The sequence below is a fragment of the Leucoraja erinacea genome, chromosome 4 (assembly GCF_028641065.1).
Source record: "Leucoraja erinacea ecotype New England chromosome 4, Leri_hhj_1, whole genome shotgun sequence".
Classification (NCBI taxonomy): domain Eukaryota; kingdom Metazoa; phylum Chordata; class Chondrichthyes; order Rajiformes; family Rajidae; genus Leucoraja; species Leucoraja erinaceus.
In genome coordinates this window covers 61,061,435-61,075,126 of record NC_073380.1, presented here as the reverse complement: position 1 = coordinate 61,075,126, position 13,692 = coordinate 61,061,435, and the positions used below count along the sequence as shown (strand labels likewise).

General features: G+C 37.7%; 1 protein-coding gene across 1 annotated transcript in view; it reads left to right on the top strand.

The window, feature by feature from the left end:
- The window catches only part of ppp1r42 (protein phosphatase 1, regulatory subunit 42), a 67,891-nt gene that overhangs the window by 7,150 nt on the left and 47,049 nt on the right, over positions 1–13,692 (top strand). Inside the window, 4 exon segments of the mRNA XM_055634411.1 lie at positions 1,616–1,782; positions 4,410–4,548; positions 8,028–8,144; positions 11,238–11,355. Coding sequence (XP_055490386.1) covers positions 1,616–1,782; positions 4,410–4,548; positions 8,028–8,144; positions 11,238–11,355 — 541 coding nt within the window.

Genomic DNA, 13,692 nt, shown 5'->3' with positions numbered 1-13,692 from the left:
TCTTTTCTCCAGAGATGCTGTTTGACCCGCTGAGTTACTCCGGTTTTTTTTGTGTCTATCTACTCCTTCTACTCCAGATTCCTCTGTCTCCGCCACATCTGCTCCCAAGATGAGGTGTTCCATACTAGGTCATCCAAGATGTCCTTATACTTTAGGGAGAAGGGTTCCCCTCTTCTCTCACAGATGAGGCCCTCACACGCATCTCCTCTGTATCCTGTAGTTACACTCTTGCTTCCCCCCCCCCCCCCCCCCCAGTCACAACAGGAACAAAGTCCGCCTAGTCCTCACATTTCGCCCTACCAGCCATCGCGTACAACACATCATCCTCCAAGATTTTTGCCACCTCCATCGGGATCCCACCACTAGTCACATCTTTCCATCTCCACCCTTTCTGCTTTCCGCACAGACCATTCCCTCCGCAATTCCTTGGTTCACTCATTCCTTCCCACCCAAATCTCCTCTCCCCAGGAACTTTCCCCTGCAACCGCAGGAGATGCAACATCTGTTCTTATACCTTCTCCTTCAACTCCATTCAAAGGTCTCCGTCAGTCCTTTCAGGTGAGCAGAGGTTCACTTGCACCTCCTCCAACCTCATCTAATGTATGTTCTCGGTGCTTCTATATATCGGCGAGACCAAGTGCAGACTGAGTGATGGTTTCGCCGAACACCTGCTCAGTCCGTTTATGCCTATGCAATCTCCCGGGTGACAAACATTTTAACTCTCCATCTCATTCCCATACTGATCTTTCTGGCCTGGGCTTCCTCCACTCTCAGAGTGAGGCCACAGGTAAATTGGAGGAACAGTACATCATATTTCACTTCGGCAGATTACTACCTAATGGTATAAATATTGATTTATCTAATTTCAAGTAACCCCTGTATTCTCTCTCCTCCTGACCTCCCCCACCTAGTCATCCTACTAGTTCCTCTGTTTACATCTTTGTATCCCTCCATTATCACCTCTTCCCAGTCAACAATGGGCTCTACCTTCCTAGGTCTTCTGTTGCTGGCCCTACTCTGTTCTGCCTTTTTCTGCCTCAGTTCCCTCCACTCTACTTTCAATCTGAAGAGAGTTCCCAACTCGAATCGTCACCCATCCCTTTTTCTCCACAGTTGCTGTTTGACCTGCTGAGTTACTCCGACACTTTGTGTCTGTCTTTAGTACTGACCTATCTGGCTATCACTTTACTTCTTTACTTTGAATGTAATGCACCCATTACTTTCAACCTTCTTTTACTAATTTTATATTCATGGTGCTACTGCTTCTTTCATTCTATGGGGTTACATTTTGTTTTGTAATCTTTTACCTGTTCTTTTCTGGAAAGTCCATGTAAATAACATCTGGTGCACTGGTCTCATTCATCTTCTCTTAGCTTAGTTTTAAAGCAAGACATCATTGTTTAGTTTTTTTTTTTTTTTTTCTGTTCAGTATATGTAGCATTAGTATCCTACATGGTAATACATATATAGATATATATTTCTGCCATTTTAGTATAAAATTGTTGACATATACACAGGATGTTTAAAACTAGAAAGTGCATCAGAATATTTCTGATTCAAGATGAGATTACATTGATTTACATTTTTTGTTATGTTTTAACTTTTTTTGTTTCAGGATGACCTCTCTGCATGCAAGAACCTATCTGTCTTATATTTATATGATAATAACATCACACGGATTCATAATTTAGGCTTTGCCTTTAATCTCACCCATCTGTATCTGCAGAACAATAACATCATGCATATCGCAAATCTCTCTTTGTTACAAAACCTATCCAAATTGTAAGCTAATCTTAAATTTAATTAGAGCAATATTTTGTCCTGTTTAATCAAAACCAGGAACCACTAGTTTTACTGTACTGTACCATGTTCTAATTACGTACATTTGAAGTCCAGTCATTGTGCAATATAGAGAAATAATGCGAGCAATTTGAATGTGGTAAGGTCTCACGAAAAGCAATGAAAGAAATGAATTATTCCAGTGATATTCATTGTATAAACATTAGTCAGGAAACTAGAGTAACTTCACTCTTCTTCTTTGAATGCAATCACAGGATCCTTTACATCCATCATCAGTTTAATATTTTATAGAAAATTGTACTTCGAAGAATGTTGGTTTCCTTCATATGACAGTGAAGCTCCAACTAATTTTTTGTGCAGAATGATTTATTCACCCAGTGACATTGAGGTACACAACTGAAGATGTGGCTGATTGGTAGCAAATTCACCTAGTGGTCATACCCAAGAATGTCAATTGTAGTGAATATTAGGGATTGTAACACCCAGTCCTACTAATCAATCTGAACATCTGGATCAAGCCAGTGACCGCTGCGAAAGGGCAGCTGACAACCAGGGAAAGACCTAGTGACGGCCTGGAGAGACTGCTGACCGGAGGAAATAGACCCCACCGGGGCTGGCATGGGCTAGCTCCTCATGCCAGTAGGATCCATCGCTAATCAGCGTTTTGGACCCATACATTGCTACGAAAAAGACAAGACAAAGAATACCCCTTGAGTCTGCGAGAGCGGGGGCGCAAGATCGGCAGACCACACGGCAACAGGCCTAATAACGGAATCAACTATGAGTATTATAACTAGCACAGCAATTGACAGAGCAGCAGCACCGGCAGGACATAAGCTACGAAGTTGCATCTGTGGCTGGGAAAAGATAACTTCAGAGAAGGGTCTCAAGATCCACCAGGGCAGGAAAAAGTGCCTGAGAGAGCTTGGAGTGTGGCCTCGTATTGACCATTACTTTCTAAGAGGTAGACCATCTATTAGTGACCATCTAGTGACCATCTTGTGATAATAAAAGGCCGAAACACCCAGTGACGTTGAGGTACACAACTACAGATGTGTGATTGGTAGCAAATTCACCTAGTGGTCATACCCAAGAATGTCAATTGTAGTGAATATTAGGGATTGTAACACCCAGTCCTACTAATCAATTCCATGGAAGAATTTGAGTATGGGGATCATTTATGCGAATTCAATCAAGATCAATCAGCATGTGGCGATTTGATAAGATATGTCAATTGTGGATGTTAGAGCTTTGAATGAACTCACATTTATGATCAGAGGTTGGCTATTAAAGAATTAGAATAGTTAAAACTGCAGATGGGGTAAGGCTTAGGCAAGGATAAAAATAGGCAATACAAGTGCTAATCTATGCATTGGAGAGAATTTATGATTATTAGCTAACCAGATAGGATGCTGATTTTGAAAAATGCCTGGTTTATTCTGAAACGGTGCTCAGGGAGATGAATGGGATTGAAGGCTTGAGAATAGAGATTTTTAATTGTAGGTGTTTAAACAGAAATTAAAGGTTCTGAATACACAGAACCATTAAAGGAAAGGGGAAAAATCCTGGCAAAGTATCATACGTGACCTATGTTTATTTGAGGTTTCATGCCATTTTGGGATAGCTTTGATGCAAGATAAAAATATAAATAGGAAATTAGATGGGTCCAGAGCAGTCAATCCTTGGGACTCCGGACACCATGGGATAAAAAAAACCTTAATTCTAAGTGCAGCAAAACATTCTAAGTATTACATAGTAAACTTTTAGCAGAAAACTGATGGAAGTGAAGAAGCTCATTGTTTCTTTTGCAGAGGTCACCACATTGCTTCCTAGTCTTCAACATATAAGCTATGGTAATGGGTGTTGGGATAACCAGACACGTGTAGTGGGATCCTATGATTTATAACAATGTTTATCTGACATGTTCACAAAATTTGTTCTCACATGTATAGCCCATAAAAATCATGTCTTCACACTGGATGTGACTGTTTCAGAAAGATTTATAAAGCTCTACCTGAGCCGATCCAAAGGCATAGAATGTGTTGCTTGGTGCTCTATCTATTGGTTGCTCCAGAATTTGTTTATGCACCCACTTATGAAACACTCTATGATTATAAACCCAGCTGTTATCCACCATTACCATCACTCAATCAGGAATTTGCACACACCTCTACCCACATTTCACAAAAGGAGCATCAATTCACAAATCCACCAATATCGCATACCGAGGTCAATTTCCCAATATCCCACACCAAAATGAAATTTTAGCCTCTTCTGATCGCAACCATATCTTTACAACAATGCCCCCATGATCTGTCATCTACCTGATTTTTTTTCCACTTGTTTCCCACTGGAAAAGTGAACGGAAGAGAGATTTTTGTGTGCACAAAGCATAGATATTCTGTCCTACTGTTTACAATGCCTTGCATATGCAATAGAATTTTTGAATACAATACATGTGGTGGCCTTTGAATACAATACATTTGCTTGATTCATGTGTCTTTTATAACCCATAACAATATGTCAGCATTTAATCCACTGGAATAGTTGAGAATCCTCTTTGTACAATATACTTTATTATAGAGATATACATTTAATTTTATATGTAGGTATCTCGGTGGCAATTGTATTTCAGTAGTGGAAGAACTCGAGGGATTAACAGAACTTCGAGAGTTGCACTTAGAGAATCAGCGTCTTCCACTTGGGGAGAAACTATTATTTGATCCTAGGACTCTCCAGTCTCTAAAGGTAAATAGTTGTTACAGTTACAATGATTTTTGACTTCGATTTTGGCTTAAAGCTCTAAAATTGTGGAATTATATGTCTTAATAAGCACAATTTGATGTGGTAGACAGATTTAAAGTGCCTAGAGATTTGATTATGAAATCCAGATTTAACATCTCATAGAAAATTGTACTTCCAATTGTATGGGATTTCTTGATACCACGGTAAATCACTGTATATTTACTTTACACAATGATTGACTAATACTTTATGTGTACCTAAGTGCTGTGAAATTCTTTGTTTTGCATACAATCCGGTAAAATTATACTATAGATAAGCAAAATCATAGATGAGTACAAAGGTGCAACAATTGTAAGAATAATAGACTTCAACGCTGCAGTACAAAAGACTCGCCATGTTTAGGTGCCAACTTGTGCCCTTCAAGTTTTAAGAGTACAGTCTTATCTTGGCCTTAAAGGCCTGTTGTCTACGGATCAGTGTTGCAGGGATTAGTCTGGTCTGCCAATGCTGTTGGTGCCCTCCACTGCTGTTCTGCTTCTCTGTGCTGCTGATCCAATCGCACGTCCGACTTGGTGCCTCCAGCAGCAGCGGATCCCAGCGATCCCCTGACACCTTGAGCTGTGGGTGCACCATCCCCTCGCCTCCTGCAGTCACTGTTCAGGCTCTGTGCCCTGGGGCACCTCACGCAGCCGACTTCGGAACCCCCCCAGAACGCTACTGAGGGTGTGAGAGATGAGCCCACAGTCCACTCACCGGCACTGATTCTCACCGCCACCACAGCCAGCTTGCATCTCTCTATTACTTAATTTACTAGTTTCCTTCAGTTCCTTGTTCTTACCAGACTCCCAGTTTGCTTGCATTTCTGATAGATTTAGAGCCTTCAAAATGATCAGCTCTCGGTGTTTGTGAATGACTGAAGCATCTTCCGGGTTGGAGCAAAACCACAGTGAGTGAAGACTCCAATCTACAAATGTTACAGACCCTGAGAGGCATTGGCTCACAACTGGACTTAAATTCCAATGCCTCTTTCCTTGATTGTCATTGCCCACTCCTCCACCCACATACTGCTCCGAGACTTGATTCTTATTTTCCATTCACAATGGAGCAGAGCACAAAGGAAGTGCGCACATGTCATTCAGTAGTGCCATGCACCTTTGGCATCTATTGTTACTACATATTTAGGCAGCAAGCTGTAAATAAAGCTTTCCATTAACAATAATTATGCTCCTGTTGTCACATAATAATTTCTGGTTTTGGTGTCATTTATGGAGAATAACATTGTGGTTATTAACATTTTGGATGAATATCCAGTGATCCAGATTATTGATCCAGATAAGCAAATTCTGAAGAAGGGTCTTGACCCGAAACGTCACCCATTCCTTCTCTCCAGAGATGCTGCCTGTCCCGCTGAATTACTCCTGCTTTTTGTGTCTACGCAAATTCAAATCCTACAAAGAGAACAAAAGGCTGGTGTCAGTAATGACGACTGGATGCTACTGGACTGTCATGTCTAGTACTATAATCTATCATCCTTATCTGATTTTGCCTACATGTGACTTGAGAAGCACCGATATGTCTCAGCCTCAAAATGTAAACTAATAATAAACCAAAATTATTTGAGGTAGTGGAAATTGTGAGGATTGGTTTCATGTTCTTGGTATTTACACACGTCCTGTTGTTCGATCTTTGAAAGATTTTTTTTATTTTAAACTATTATTGATTTGAAAGATTCATTATTTTGGTTTTATAGTAATTTTGTGAATTTTCATTTGTAATTATATCCATCTTATCTACAAGCTACACCGTTAATAAATGTATTGAATGAATTAAAACTGGTTTTGGCAATGGGAATATATAGGATTAAATATATGAAATTGCACTCCCCTGACAAAGTCTTCAAATGTCAGAAGTAAATATTGTGACCATTTATTTTGGTGAGTTAGCAAATGGATTTCATTACCTATTTCTTTTTATTTCTTAGGAGTTTATTCAGATATTTGTATAGTTCACCGTATGATATGTATGCTTAGAATCAAACAGAATATGCATTACCTTTTATGAAATGCTTAATGTATTTACTATGTTAATGATTGTAATGATTATTATAACATATATTGTAAATTAAACCTGAATGGTTATGGCTCCTAATGGTTTGATTGATTGCATTTTACTATATTATTTTAATTTTTAGTAACTGACATCAATTGTAGAAGATAGAAGAAAAATAAAAGAAAATGGGCAACTTTTATACAAAATGGAAAACTATAATGTTTACCAATTTGTTATATTTATTTTTAATTACAATAGGAAGTATCAGATGGAGTTAATATAATGCAGTCTATGTGATGTTTATGGACTTCCAAAAAAAGGCTTTTGAAAAGCTGTCACATAACAGGTTTATTTGTAAAGTTTAAGTACTTGGCACACATGTAACATCTGATAACATGCATAGAAAGTATAGAATGTAAAGTAAGTAAAATACAACAAAGATGTGCAGGAATGGTGTTTTTTGGACTGGAGTAAGTAGATCGTAGCATCCCCAGGGGGACTATTGATCTATACTAATAACTCATACAGGGTATGCAATTCACAATTTCTAAATTTGCAGATGACACAGACCTGGGCATTTATGAAGTACAAAAATAATAGCATTAGACAGTAGCATGATATGAACAGCTGGTGAAATGGGAGGATGCAAATAAATGTATTTTGGTAGGGGGAAAATGAAAAGGAGCAATAAAGGATGTTGTTTTAAAATAGATGCAGGAACAGGGAGATTTAGGTAGTATTAGATGCAGGAACAGGGAGATTTAGGTAGTTTAGGTAGGTAGTGAACAAATCATGGAAAGATGTTGGGCATTTTAAGAATAATATAGCATACCAAATTATCTGCTTTTTCTACAGATAAATGAAGTATAAAAGGATGAAAATCATAAGGATTTTTTATAAAACATTGACCTAGCCTTAACTGGAGTATTCTGTTGAGTTCCAGTTGCTGTATTATAGGAAAGATGTGAAGGTGTTAGAAAAGATCCAGAAAAGATTTACAAGAACTATTCCTCAGGCTGGGATTGCAGTTATACAGATAGATGAGAGAGTCTAGGACTATTTTCATCAGAGAAGAAAAGGCTAAGAAGTAAATAAAATGTCAAGGGGTCTGGACAGAGTGAATAGTGGGAGGTTGTTCCCTCTGGAGGAGGGTCAAGTACTAAAGATCACAGATGTAAAATAAAATAAGGACAACACGAGGAATCTGGAATTAACTTTATGCAAGTGGTGGAGGTAAGTCTGCTGTGGTCTTCAAAAGGGAATTGGATATATATAGTGAAGAAAAAACTGTAAGGCTATGGAGAAAGGGCCGATGAGTGAAATTAAAGGGTAGCTCTGGTAAAAAGCCAGTGTGGACCTGATGAAACAAATTGGCTCCTTCTGTGCTTAAGCTATTCTATTATAATGCAATGAATTATTTTCCATTTATGCAGAAATCATTGATTGTTTTAAACATCAAGAAGAATAATATTGATGAGATTAAAGAATTGGCTTGTCTTGAGAACCTGAACCAATTCATGGCAGAAGAGAATCAGATCCATGATATAAAGGTAAATCACCAAGGTGCAGAGTTAAGTTGTGTGACAGCCGCAGGGAAGAAGCTGTTCCTGAACCTGCTGGTCCGGCAATGGAGAGACCTGTAGTGCTTCCCGGATGGGAGGAGGGTAAACAGTCTGTGTACAGGTGTGCAGTCGTAGGTGAAGAGGGAGTAGAGGAGGGGGCTCAGGGTGAGGGTTGAGGAGGTGTGGTTGTCTGACGTTTTAAGGTCATAAGTTTTCGGTCGGAATCCTTCTTCAGATTGTTTACATGGGGGGGAGGGGGTTGTTCATACCATCAGGTTGCAAGCTACCCAAGTGGAATAATATTTGATATTACAAAAATTAATGAAATGTGTATTTGAATCTTAAGAAGCATAACAGAGTAGGGTTCAGAACCTGAAGAGTTATGGTTCTTTTACCCAGAGTAGGGGAATCGAGAACCAGAGGACATAGGTTTGAGTTGAGGTGGGCAACCTGAAGAGCAACTTTTTTTACACAAAGGGCGATAGATGTATAGAACAAGCTGCCAGAGAAGTTAGTTGAGGCAGGTAGTATCACAATGTTTAAGAAACATTTGAACAGGTGCGTGGATAGGATAGATTCAGAGGGATATGGGCCAAACGCAGGCACTAGTGTAGATAGGGCATGTTGGTCGGCATTGACGAGTTTGGCAAAAAGGCCTGGTTTCACACTGTATAACTCAGCCTACAAAATCTGCTAGTTCAGCTCAACTAAGGTACAAAAGATTTTGGATTATTGGAAAAGTGGCCTGAACGACCAAATTTCTTACAAGTAGCACTGAAATATTCATTGCTCACTACTGTTCGCATCTGGTATCTGGTCACCTCAATACCTTATCAATTCTTAGGCAAGGAGGCTCAAGAAGCACTTCCAGAAACTTCCTGAAAATGGCAATAACTGCTCCTTTGTGAATGGTTTTCCATAATATTAACACCACCAGCATGGCAGCACAGTGGCACAGTGGTCGAGTTGCTGCCTTACTGTGCCAGAGACCCGGATTCAATCCTGACTACGGGTGCTGTCTGTATTGAGTTTGTACGTTTTCCCTGTGTGACACCCTGTATGGGTTTTCTCCGGTTTCCTCCCACACTCCAAAGATGTACATGTTTGTAGATTAATTGGCATGGTAAAATTGTCCCAAGTGTATGTAGGGATAGTGCAAGTTTACGGGGATTGCTGGTCGGCACATACTCAGTGGGCCGAAGGGCCATTTTCCGTGCTGTATCTCTAAACTAAACTAGACTAAACACCCAGTATTTCTCAGCCATAATGTCTTTGGAATGGCTCCCTTATCTCATTGTTGGATTTCTTTAGGTGTTAATTTCTCTTACTCTTAAAATTATAAACTTTTGTTGATTATACCTTTTCTCTACATTTGCTCAAAATTTGAAAAGCTAAAACAAGTATGTTTTATATTTGTCAAATTATATTTAAAAAATGTAAAGGACACTTTATTATGTTCTAACAGCACTATTTGTGAGTTTCAATATATTACTTGCATATTTCCCATGGTGTTGCATTCAGTAAGTCAAGACAACAAATAAACTGTAGGTGACAGAAATAATGATTCTTGAGGGAAGCAGATATAAGGGAGCAGGAAGAGAAGGTTGGAAGTAAGGAGTGCGGTAAAGAGGACAGGGGAATAAGGAGTTTGGGCAAAGGATGGCATTTTTATTGGAAGAAAGGGGCAAATAATTTAGCATTCTGTAAATCAGGTGATTAATAAATCACGTTGGAGAAAAGTCTATGAAATAGTTATACATAGATTCTGAATGGATTTACTTAATGGGTTAATTGTCTCCTGGATGTTGTCCTATATCAAGCATATTTAAAATTAATATGAAAACAATTGGAATGTTTTATTGCAAAGTATTTTGTGATCTTAAATGTAGATCAATTGTTTTAAATAAATAGTTTTCTGAATTAAAAATATGTTTTTCCTAATACATATTGTGAAGAGTTATGTGATAAAACAAGTAAACGTTTAACTTGATGATAACTTATTTTTCAGTAGTGAGAAACATTGCAGTTTATAATTAATTACTGAGGGTCGTGCTTTGATTGTTGGTATTTTCTTCTATATAATAAAAATATAAAATCTTGGCACATAATTGATTGGCCATGGATTTTATCAGAAAAGATAAATTTTTATTCTGCTCACAATTTAGTCTGGAAAAGCAAAACAAATATATAGATTTTCTTAAATAGATTATGACAGACTGTCAGCTGGTTGACAAATTGGTGTCTGCAGACACAGTTAGTGGAGTTGAGCAAGACAGCAAGATAAAGATTGGAGCACAGTGGTCAAATACAGGTTCATAACTAGCCATCATTAGCTGAAAATAAGGTCTGTTGGAGTGTCTGTTGAGGCAGTTGATGCTCGTGCCTTGAATATAATTTGCTCTTGAGTATTTTATGGCAGACCTCTGAGTGACGAGTTTGACATGTTCATTTATCAAAGCAAAAGAAACCCCCATTCTGAAGAAGGTCCCTTTAGGACTGATTATCGAATAGTTGGAAAGTGGAACCGCTTTATTAGAGGTAGAAAGGCAATGTGCAATAAAACCAAGTCCAAAGGGTAATTATATTTCCACTAGGACTAATAGTCAGTTAGATAAACACAGTTTTTGAAATAGTTGACTGGTTGAAATTGAATTAACTGTCAGTGAAATCACCCAAGTCTTTAGGTAGGTTTTGTTCAAAGATGAACAAATATGATTATTTATACTATGTGGCCTTCTTAACGTTTTATTTAGAACCACAAAAAAGACGTGAAATAAAATAACACCAAGATATTATTTATGTGATATTTAGAATATATGTAATAATGTTAAAAGCTTGTTCTTGTACTTCATGCAGCTTCTTACGATGAATCTTATCTTTTGTCTGCACATTATATTTGCATTGTATAAATAATATAAAAGAGATTATTTATTTGTACTTGTCAACATTCTATTTGCACTTTTAAATGTTAGACTATTTGTGAAGAATGTTACAAAATAGAAATGTTAATAAACCTAGGCGTAAAATGAGTTCAAGGTGTTACGTTTTAAAATGTATTTATTTATTTGTTCTCTAATCCAGGAACTGGAATATGTATTAAACCAATGGCCAAGACTCTGGTATCTGAATCTGAGTGGAAATCCTGTATGCCAAAAAGCCAAATACAGAGACAAAATAATGGTGATGTCGACAAGTCTCGGTAAGAAATTATTTATGTTAATATCAATATTCTGATGGGCTATATAGAAACTGTTCAATTTTTCAATTAAACTCTAATATTAGCCGGGCTTAAATCGTGTACAGCTTCAGCGTACCTTTATGGTATGTAACATTTTATTCTATAAAGTGTTTGACAGGTTCTATATATCAAAATATGCATATCTATTAAAAAAAAAACTACCAGAAATTTTTTTTAAAAACCCATGATATCTACTTTAATTCAAAGCAGTATTTACATTAAATGTTTTCAGTATGGGACATTCTAAAAAACAACACTATGTGGCATATGCAACATGGTCTATCATTGTTCCTTGGTATGTGTAATTCATTGCTCTTCAGTAAATGTAATTCGTGAATCTTTTGATTGGGTACCTCACACTACACATTTTACTGGCACTGTTATACATTTTCTTATATTATATTATAGTTGATTATTTTTATATTATAGTTAATTTTTGTGTCATTGTTCTCTGAGTCAGCAACAACTTTCATTTATGAGGTGCCTTTGACGAGGATAAATGCTCCAAATTACTTCAGTGGATATAAAACAAAAATTGCAGACAGATCAGAAGCTTGCACATGAAAATAAGTTTTCAGAGAGTCCTAAATTAAGAAAAGAACTGATGAACAGATTTCAGGGAAATTTATGGCACGCTGACAATGGTACGATGAGGTTAGGATAAGGATATATTGTGATCAACCAAAGTTGCTCTATAGTCAAAACTTAGTTATTTGCATATTTGATCACTGAGTAGTAAGAGGACTCTAATCACTGTGGTCAGTGCCAGCTGCAATAGTGATGCCTAGAATTTTAGAGTGGCTGAACAGTTATCACTAAAAGTTAAGGAGATTTAAGACAAGTGAAGGTATGAAAAAATAAATCCTGAAAATGTAATTCCTCTAAGAGCCAAGTTTTTTTTGTTATTCTTACTCTTTGTTCAATATATCAAAGTACTGTAAATAGCAGCAAATCCGAATTGATGTAGAGAATACATAAATTAAGAGTGAGGAATTTAAGTAGATTAGAACTTATTTAGAGAAAGAATAAATTAAATGACTAATCAACAGAAAGTACACGGTATTACAAAAAAATGAATCAATCTCAAACAACTAACGCGCACCATAAGAACTTATGAAGAAGGGTTTTGGCGCGAAAAGTTGGCTATTTTCTTCGCTCCATAGATGCAGCCGCACCTGCTGAGTTTCTCCAGCACTTTTGTCCACCATAAGAACTTGTTTAGTTTAATGCTAAGTTCCACCGTATAAATGACAAAGTCAGCCTTGGTGGTATTTATGCAGTGCCTTGAGATGCTGAATGCATCTAGTCGAGGGAACGGAAACATTGATGGACTGCTTCTCAGAAAAAACAGGAGTTTTGGGACAGGTTTAAGGTCTGGGTCTTCAAAACCTCTTTACTCATAGAACATAGAAAAATACAGCACAGGAATAGACACTTCGGCCCATAATGTCTGTGCGAACCAAGATGAACTATCAATCAAAGCCTGTGCTGAAACCTAGAAGATTAATTTCATCATTACTGGAAGTTCACACGAACTAATGTCAATATCCTCTCTCAGGCCAACTTTACCAGTGTTAAGGCCCTAGTTACATTCAGTTGGAAATGTTGGACAAGCAATGTGGCTTTCCATTTTCCATGCCCTGTATGGAAAGAAATCACCAGAAAGGCAGAAGAAACTATTCCAGATTAGGCTCAAAGCCTCCTTCAAGAAACATCTCTATTGACTCCTGGAAATCTCTGTATCCATAACCTCATAGTGGAGAAGAAACATTCAGGATGGTATTGGCAAATTTAAGGCTATGCATCAGTGTTAGTGTTGGAAGGTACTGACTACTTCACAAACTATTTATCAATGGGGGTCATTGAAAATCAAGGGCAGATGATGAGAGATGTTTATTATCCAGCATTTATATATTTTTCTTCTTAATCAGCCGCTTGAGTTTAAGGATGACTACCACCTGCCCCATCTGTGGAAGAGTATGCAATTTCCACATTTGTCTTATTAGTCACCCCTGAACTCGCAAAACTGGAGTGGAGTAAGTCATCCTTGATTCCAAGAGACTGCTTAAGAAGAAGGTATAAATGGTAGAAAATGACCATCCCCCCTTGACCTTCAATGATGCCTGGCACATGTAATCCCTTGCAATCAAAATCCTTTGAATGTCAGTGACTAGAAACTAAATTAGCTACTGGAACAATCAAAGACTATATATTTTGCGGCACAGTGGTCACATCATAATTGCTCAAAGCCTCTTCACCATCTAGAAGGCACAATGTACCCCTATTGTGGTATAAAAT